Source organism: Theropithecus gelada, chromosome 2 (assembly GCF_003255815.1).
Source record: "Theropithecus gelada isolate Dixy chromosome 2, Tgel_1.0, whole genome shotgun sequence".
NCBI classification, from domain to species: Eukaryota; Metazoa; Chordata; class Mammalia; order Primates; family Cercopithecidae; genus Theropithecus; species Theropithecus gelada.
In genome coordinates this window covers 179347689-179356536 of record NC_037669.1, presented here as the reverse complement: position 1 = coordinate 179356536, position 8848 = coordinate 179347689, and the positions used below count along the sequence as shown (strand labels likewise).

The window sequence follows — 8848 nt, the reverse complement described above, 5'->3', positions numbered from 1 at the left end:
ATGGGGTTTCACCATGTTGGCTAGGCCAGTTTCAAACTCCTGACCTCAAATGATCCACCTGCGTCGGCCTCCCAATGCTGGGATTACAGGTGTGAACCACTGCGCCCGGCCCATTATTATTTGTTTAGACAAGGTCTCATTTTGGCATGATCTCAGCTCACTGCAGCCTCAACCTCCAGGGCTCAAGTGATCCTCCTATCTCAGCCTTCCGAGTAGCTGGAACTACAGGTGCACATCACCACACCCAGCTAATTTTTGTATTTTTTGTAGAGATGGGGTTTTGCCATGTTGCCCAAGTTGGTCTTAAACTCCTGGACTCTGGTGATCAGCCCACCTCAGCCTCCCAAAGTGCTGGTATTATAGGCATGCACCACTGCGCTCAGCTCCTAACTATATTTTTATGTAGAAAAATTTGATGGGTTGTCCGCTCTGGCTCACTCCTGTAATCCCAGGATTAATTCACTAAAAATACAAAAATTAACCAGGCATGGTGGCGGGCACCTGTAATCCCAGCTACTTGAGAGGCTGAGTCAGGAGAATCTCTTGAACCTTGAACCCGGGAGGCGGAGGTTGCAGTGAGCTGAGATAGTGCCACTGCACTCTAGCCTGGGTGACACAGCATGACTCCATCTCAAAAAAAAAAAAAAAAAAAAAAAAAAACAGAATTTGATGGGTCATATCTTCAAGGAAGGCAGTTTTGAATCTGAAGAGAAAAAACAGACATTAAAAATCCCAGCCTTGGCTGGGCATGGTGGCTTATGCTTGTCATCCCAGCTACTAGGGAGGGTAAGATGGGAGGATTGCTTGAGCCCATGAGTTTGAGAGCAGCTGGGCAACAAAGCGAGACCACATCTCTACAAAAAATTTAAAAAAATTAGTTGGGCTCAGTGGTGTGCACCTGTAGTCCCAGTTACCTGGGAGGCTGAGGTGGGAAGGCTGCTTGAGCCCAGGAGTTTGGAGGCTGCAGTAAGCTCTGATGGTACCACTGCACTCCAGCCTGGGCAACACAGTGAGACCCTGTCCCCCAACCAAAAAATTTCGGGCTCGTTGAAGGGATACAGTCCTAAACAGAGAGAATTACTCACCATTCTGCAGCTCAAGGTAGACTGCCAGCAAGATGGCCTCAGGGGGCACCTCTTTAGGATGGATCATTGAAGCCGCCTTTGCTCAAAACAGAAAGATGCCCATGAAAAACCAACAGCTTAAGATACACACTCCAAGTACATCTGCCAACCAACAAGGTAACAAATTTATTCAAGCTCATTCCCTCGTGACTTCCTAGGGACTACCTGTTGTTTTGCTGTGATGAGCCTCAGCTCCTTTTGTCTTAAAACCTACCAATTAAGCTAGACATGTAATACTCTGGGTTTTGAGATGTGTGACTGGACACCCTGATACTACAATCAACCATGCAAGTCTGCTGGTGGCTTTCACAACAGACACACACAGTTGCATTTACATAAAAATCTGCAGGCCCATTTGTTTTCCTAAGTAACACCTCAGTATTATAAACTGTAAGTTGTCAATGTCAGGAATAACAATTCAAACGTAAATAGTAATACAGAAAAAATGTACCACATAGCATGTTTGGTGTCCCCATTCTTAAGGACTGAAACACAGTACAATTTAGTCCAATAAAATAATTTACTAGTTTAGGCACCATGCTGCCCTTAGATCTGAGAAAGAGCCGCAGCATCGGCCAGCAGTTTCTCTCTGATCCAGTCCTGAGAAAAGAAGCCTGAACTGCTCTGGATAAAAGTGCTGAAATTACAGGTTTATTTCTTCAGTCTGGGCCTCTTTGGGTTATAGCCAAAATATTCCTCACCTTATTATCAACTTGTATTTCCCCATCTAGTTTTAGTTGCTCATTGCTTCCAGACAGCTCTGCCTCTTCTCTTAATCTAATCAGATAATGGACTTCTACAAATACTTACTGACCAGAGGTGGGTATGGAGATAAGTCAGGGACTTCCCCTGATAATAAACAACCATGCAAATAACTAACAATAATCCAAACAAAGTTACATAAATACCAGGGAGAAAGGCAGTGAATGTGCTGTGAATATGGAAAGAAAAGAAGTTTCTTTCAAATAGAGCTTTGGGGTAATGGAGGCCTGCTTTAGTCCTTGCAGGGTAGATAACTCATAGGCAGAAAATGGGGAGAAATGGTACTGAAGGTCTAAGTAGAAGCTTGAATGTGGGAGATGTTGGGGAGAACCAGAAACGTGCACTAGGTTGGTTTCTGGCAGCATCAGGAGAAATCCCAGACTAGTGGGGCATGTTGCCCAGAGCACGTGCTTCTAAGAAGTTCCTCATGAATGAGGTGGGGGAGCTTTTATTCCTCTCGCCACATCACTGAGGTATAACAACTCTTTTCAGAAAATGAAATTTTATACATCTAGGCCTAGCTTTCTAGGTAAGCTGTATAGGCAAGATTGTCTTTACACCATTTTGTGGATTTTTTTTTTTTTTTTTTTTTTTTTTTTGAGACGGAGTCTCGCTCTGTTGCCCAGGCTGGAGTGCAGTGGCCGGATCTCAGCTCACTGCAAGCTCCGCCTCCCGGGTTCACGCCATTCTCCTGCCTCAGCCTCCCGAGTAGCTGGGACTACAGGCGCCCGCCACCTCGCCCGGCTAGTTTTTTGTATTTTTTTTTAGTAGAGACGGGGTTTCACCGTGTTAGCCAGGATGGTCTTGATCTCCCGACCTCGTGATCCGCCCGTCTCGGCCTCCCAAAGTGCTGGGATTACAGGCTTGAGCCACTGCGCCCGGCCGGATTTTTTTTTGAGACGGAGTTTTGCTCTTGTTGCCCAGGCTGGACTGCAACTGCACGGTCTCGGCTCATTGCAACCTCTGCCTCCTGGGTTCAAGCTATTCTCCTGCCTCAGTCTCCTAAGTAGCTGGGATTACAGGCTCCTGCCACCATGCCCGGCTAATTTTTTGTATTTTTAGTAGAGATGGGGTTTCACCATGTTGTCCAGGCTGGTCTTGAACTCCTCACCTCAGATGATCCACCCGCCTTGGCCTCCCAAAGTGCTGGGATTACAGACATGAGCCACTGTGCCAGGCCCATTTTGTGGATACTAAAATCTCTATTTTCCATCCAAGTGGCTAGTAACACATTATTTACTATTTTTTGCAATGACTAGTCTGAAGCTTTCTTTAAAATACAAGAATTCAAGACAACATCTTTATGATACTTAATGGCATTTTGCTTACTGGCTGTTCAGAATGGTTAGCAGTGGGCAGGCAACCTTGGAAACATCTACTCGGAGCCCTTTCCAACTCTTCACATTACTGTTCTTCCCTCCCAGGCAGGGTGGGCCTCCCAATTAACAAAGTTCCAGCCATTGGATTAACCTAAAAACCAAGGGACCAAAACAAGACCCCCTTCAGACCCCGAACCAGGCCTGACCCCATCTGTCTCTCCCAGCGTGGCAGCAGCCATGGCCACCTGCTGTATGAGAACCTGAGCTAGACTGTACACACTGTAACTTTAGATCAAAAGCTCTGCTGCAGTGATTGGGGTCTGGGGGCACTTTGAGAGGGGCTGTTAAACATCCTAGCCTTGCTACTGGGAAGAGTGAAACATTGTAACTCTTACTGGTTTAACTCATACACTCAATGCCTAGATAGTATCAAACATGTTACCCTGGACAGTCTGTGACTTAACTTGTCTGATTTGGGATCAGACATGCTGACCAGATGCCATTAAGTTGACTAAATAGAATTTGTAGTTATTTTCCACATGGTAAAGCATCATCACTTCTAGGCACAACAAGGTTGCTTACATAAGCAGGAACCTATGTGAAAGTCACATAGGCTTTTTTTTTTTTGAGACGGAGTTTCGTTCTTGTTGCCCAGGATGGAGTGCAACTGCACGATCTCGGCTCACTGCAACCTCCGCCTCCTGGGTTCAAGCAATTCCCCTGCCTCAGCCTCCCGAGTAGCTGAGCTTAAAAGCATGCGCCACCACGCCCAGCTAATTTTTGCATTTTTAGTAGAGACAGGGTTTCTCCATGTTGGTCAGGCTGGTCTCAAACTCCCGACCTCAGGTGATCTGCCCGCCTCAGCCTCCTAAAGTGCTGGGATTCCAGGCGTGAGTCACTGCGTCCGGCTGAAAGCCACCCTATCTCCTGAGAAGAGGTTTAATTTCAACTTGAGTTGCTGTGGCAAGCATGTGGGGATGTGGGCCTTCTCAAGTGCTGCTGGAGAATGGACCATTTGATACAAACTTTCTAGATCAGAAGTCTTAAAATCCTGCATACCCTCTGAATTGCGTGGCAATTCCCTTTTTAGGAAGGTGTCTCCTAACTGCAAAGGTCTACAAACAAGGGCAAGGTTGTAGCATGTCTGCTTATTTGCAGTCTTATTCCCATGGGTTAGCTCAGAAGTAAGTACTCAACAGATATTTGCTGGATGAATGTCCTTTTGAGGAATTATTTCTAATTTTGTGAGATTCCTCTGGGGCTGCCAATGGTGATACCTAGTCCCCTACGACAGGTATGGCTCCATGCCCATGACTGGTCCAGGGATTGGCAGGTGACCTAAAGAGATCCAATCAAAATCTTCCTTGAAGCTTCATGATGCACCATTTCAGCGGTAGAATTCAGAGGTTTATTTTAGTTATGTATTGCTGGCAGCTTTCTTTTTTTTCTTTCTTTTTTTTTTGAGACGGAGTCTCGCTCTGTCGCCCAGGCTGGAGTGCAGTGGCACAATCTTGGCTCACTGCAAGCTCTGCCTCCCGGGTTCACGCCATTCTCCTGCCTCAGTCTCCCAGGTTGCTGGGACTACAGGTGTCTGCCACCATGCCCAGCTAATTTTTTGTATTTTTAGTAGAGACAGGGTTTCACCGTGTTAACCAGGATGGTCTCGATCTCCTGACTTCAGGATCTGCCCGCGTTGGCCTCCTGAAGTGCAGGGATTACAGGCGTGAGCCACCACGCCTGGCCTTGCCAGCAGCTTTCTTTAGTATGTATGGAGTTTCTCTAGTATTGGCTTTCTGAAAGGTGGATTTATTTATTTTTTATTTATTTATTTATTTATTTTTTTGAGGCGGAGTCTCGCTCTGTCACCCAGGCTGGAGTGCAGTGGCGCGATCTCGGCTCACTGCAAGCTCCGCCTCCCGGGTTCCCGCCATTCTCCTGCCTCAGCCTCCCGAGTAGCTGGGACTACAGGCGCCGCCACCACGCCCGGCTAATTTTTTGTATTTTTAGTAGAGACGGGGTTTCACTGTGTTAGCCAGGATGGTCTCGATCTCCTGACCTCGTGATCCGCCCGTCTCGGCCTCCCAAAGTGCTGGGATTACAGGCTTGAGCCACCGCGCCCGGCCAGAAAGGTGGATTTATAATTCCCTTTTTTTTTTTTTTTTTTTGAGACAGAGTCACACTCTGTTGCCCAGGCTGGAGTGCAGTGGCACGATCTTGGCTCACTGCAAGCTCCGCCTCCTGGGTTCACGCTATTCTTCTGCCTCAGCCTCCCGCGTAGCTGGGACTACAGGCACATGCCACCACGCCTGGCTAATTTTTTTGTATTGTTAGTAGAGATGGGGTTTCACCGTATTAGCCAGGATGGTCTCGATCTCCTGACCTCAGGATCTGCCCGCCTTGGCCTCCCGAAGTGTTGGGATTACAGGTGTGAGCCACTGCGCCCAGTCTATAATTCACTTTTTGAAAAAAAGATTTACACAATTTAAAATTTAAAAGCATAAGAGTATACACTGAAAAGTCTCCCGTTCTACTGCTCCAGCCATGTAGTATTCATCCTGCCACCCCTACAACTAATATTCACAGTTTCTTGGTGTGTCCTTTCAGAGATCTTTTATGCATGTATACAGGGTTGTAGAGAAACTGTTTCACACCTTGCTGTTTTCATTTAGTATGTCTTGGACATCTTTCAATTTAGTACCCAGAGTTTATAGCTGCATTGTCTTCAACTGTACAGATGCACTATTATTTACATAAGTGATCTGTTAGACAGTTTTCCATCTTTTGGAATTTTAATAATTAAAACTGTCAAGTTACTCCTTCGTCTTTTTTTTTTTTTGGGACAGGGTCTCGCTCCAGTTGCCCCGGCTGGAATGCAGTGGCATGATCTTCGCTCACTGCAGCCTTGACCTCCCAGGCACAGGTGATCCTCCTACCTCTGTCTCCTAAGTATCTGGGACTACAGGAATGCACTACCATGCCTGGCTAATTTTTGGTATTTTTAGTAGAGCTATGGTCTCATTATGTTGCCCAGGCTGGTCTCAAACTGCTGGACTCAAGTGATCTGCCTGTCTCAGCCTCCCAGAGTGTGGGTGAGCCACTGTGCCTGGCCCCAAGTTGCTTTTTATTCTGTTGATTTGAAATTTAAACATTCTTTTTTTTTTTGAGACAGAGTCTCGCTCTGTTGCCCAGGTTGGAGTGCAGTGGCGCGATCTTGGCTCACTGCAACCTCTGCCTCCCGGATTCAAATGATTCTCCTGCCTCAGCTTCCTTAGTAATTGGGACTACAGGCACGTGTCACCAACCTGGCTAATTTTTGTATTTTTTAGTAGAGATGGGGTTTCACCATATTGGTCAGGCTGGTCTCAAACTTCTGACCTCATGATTTGCCCGCCTCGGCCTCCCAAAATGCTGGGAGGCATGAGCCACCGTGCCCGGCAAAAAAAAAAAAAAAAAAAAAATTAAGTAAAATCATCAAGAAAAACTCTTCATTAAGTGTCTAGGTTAATTTACAATGCTGATCAGTTGTTTATGTTGCAAGAATATTTTTAAATCTGGGAAAGTGATATTCCAATGTTTAACAAACTGACCAGATGCCTCAAACAAAATAACAAAAAAAATATATAAACCTCAAACTTGTGTTGGCTGCTTTACAAGGTTCAGTTCCTCCCAGTCTGGACTCACCTGGTGGAGACACTTTCGGGCTTTGTCATATTCGCTCCTCAGGCAGTAAGCACTGCCAAGGTTGAACAGCATCACAGTCCTGGCAGAGTTGACGGAACTGGGGTAGCACTGAGGGGCCCGCTTCCCAGCTGAGGAAAAAGAGTGTAGACACTGGTGAAGAGGCTGTGCAAACAACAAAGGAGCAACCCCACCTATTGCCTTGAGGAGCCACTCAGCACAGCAGTATTCCTCAGGCAGAAAAACGAACATAGAAGATTTAGAGTCTAATTTTTGGAATGCAGGCCAGGCTACTTAAGTATCACAAAACTTCTTACTTACAGGATTCCATTGCTTCATTTTCACCTTTGTCTGATCCTACAAAAACATGAAAATAAATCTGAGGGGCAGAACAACAGAGCATATTTTCTTTTTTTTTTTTCCTCAGGCTCAGAAGGCAAAGGGCATATTTTCTTTCCTTTTCTTTTTTTTTTTTTTTTTTGAGACGCAGCCTCGCTCTGTTGCCCAGGCTGGAGTGCGGTGGCACGATATCGGCTCACTGCAACCTCCACCTCCTGGGTTCAAGCGATTCTCCTGCCTCAGCCTCCTGAATAGCTAGGATTACAGGCATGCGCCACCACGCGTGGCTAATTTTTGTATTTTTAGTGGAGACGGGGTTTCACCATGTTGGTCAGGCTGGTTTGTTTGTTTTTTTTTTTGGAGATGGAGTTTTGCTGTTGTTGCCGCCCCAGGCCGGAGTGCAATGGTGCGACTCACTGCAACCTCCGCCTCTTGAGTTCAAGTGATTCTCTGGCCTCAGCCTCCTGAGTAGCTGGGATTACAGGGGCATACCACCATGCCTGGCTAATTTTGTATTTTTTTTTTTTTTTTTTTTTTTTGAGACGGAGTCTTGCTCTGTCGCCCAGGCTGGAGTGCAGTGGCCGGATCTCAGCTCACTGCAAGCTCCGCCTCCCGGGTTCACGCCATTCTCCTGCCTCAGCCTCCCGAGTAGCTGGGACTACAGGCGCCCGCCACCGAGCCCGGCTAGTTTTTTGTATTTTTTAGTAGAGACGGGGTTTCACCGTGTCAGCCAGGATGGTCTCGATCTCCTGACCTCGTGATCCGCCCGTCTCGGCCTCCCAAAGTGCTGGGATTACAGGCTTGAGCCACCGCGCCCGGCCTAATTTTGTATTTTTAATAGAGACAGGGTTTCACCATGTTGGTCAGGCTGGTCTTAAACTCCTGACCTCAGGGATCCACCCACCACGGCCTCCAAAAGTGCTGGGATTACAGGCGTGAGCCACTGTGCCCAGCTGAGAGCATATTTTCTAAAAACCTAACTTTCTTTATGAAATGGAAATTTAATATAAAGCAATTTATTTACTTTTCACGTAGTGGAGATTCCATTAAAAGATGTCAGAATGCTACCACCCCACTACCATCTCAAACCTGAGCACTAATCTTGAGTAAAGTGAATGTCGCACAGCTTAAATTATTTAATTTTTTTTTTTTTTTCCCAGACAGATTGTCACTCTGTCACCCAGGCTGGAGTGCAGTGGCGTGATCTTGGCTCACTGCAACCTCCACCTCCTGAGTTCAAGCGATTCTCCTGTCTCAGCCTCCTGAGTAGCTGGGATTACACACACGTGCCACCATGTCCGAGTAATTTTGTATTTTTGGTAAAGACGGGGTTTCACTATGTTGGGCAGGCTGGTCCTGAACTCCTGACCTCAGGTGATCTGCTCACCTCGGCCTCCCAAAGTGTTGGGATTAGAGGCATGAGCCACCATGCCTGGCAATTATTTAAAAATTTAGCAATGATTTAAAACAAACTTTTCGGCCGGGCGCGGTGGCTCACGCCTGTAATCCCAGCACTTTAGGAGGCCGAGGCGGGCGGATCACAAGGTCAGGAGATCGAGACCATGGTGAAACCCCGTCTCTACTAAAAATAGAAAAAATTAGCCGGGCGCAGTGGCGGGCGCCTGT

The 8848-nt window shown here is 46.7% G+C and overlaps 1 protein-coding gene across 1 annotated transcript in view; it reads right to left on the bottom strand.

The window, feature by feature from the left end:
- Nucleotides 1–1077: 1077 nt before the first annotated feature.
- Nucleotides 1078–8848, bottom strand: part of CNOT10 (CCR4-NOT transcription complex subunit 10) — a 98519-nt gene continuing 90748 nt past the window's right edge. Inside the window, exons 15-17 of the mRNA XM_025377079.1 lie at nt 7205–7240; nt 6887–7014; nt 1078–1161 (exon numbers count right to left, since the gene is read on the bottom strand). Coding sequence (XP_025232864.1) covers nt 1078–1161; nt 6887–7014; nt 7205–7240 — 248 coding nt within the window. The remainder of the gene's footprint in view (nt 1162–6886; nt 7015–7204; nt 7241–8848) is intronic.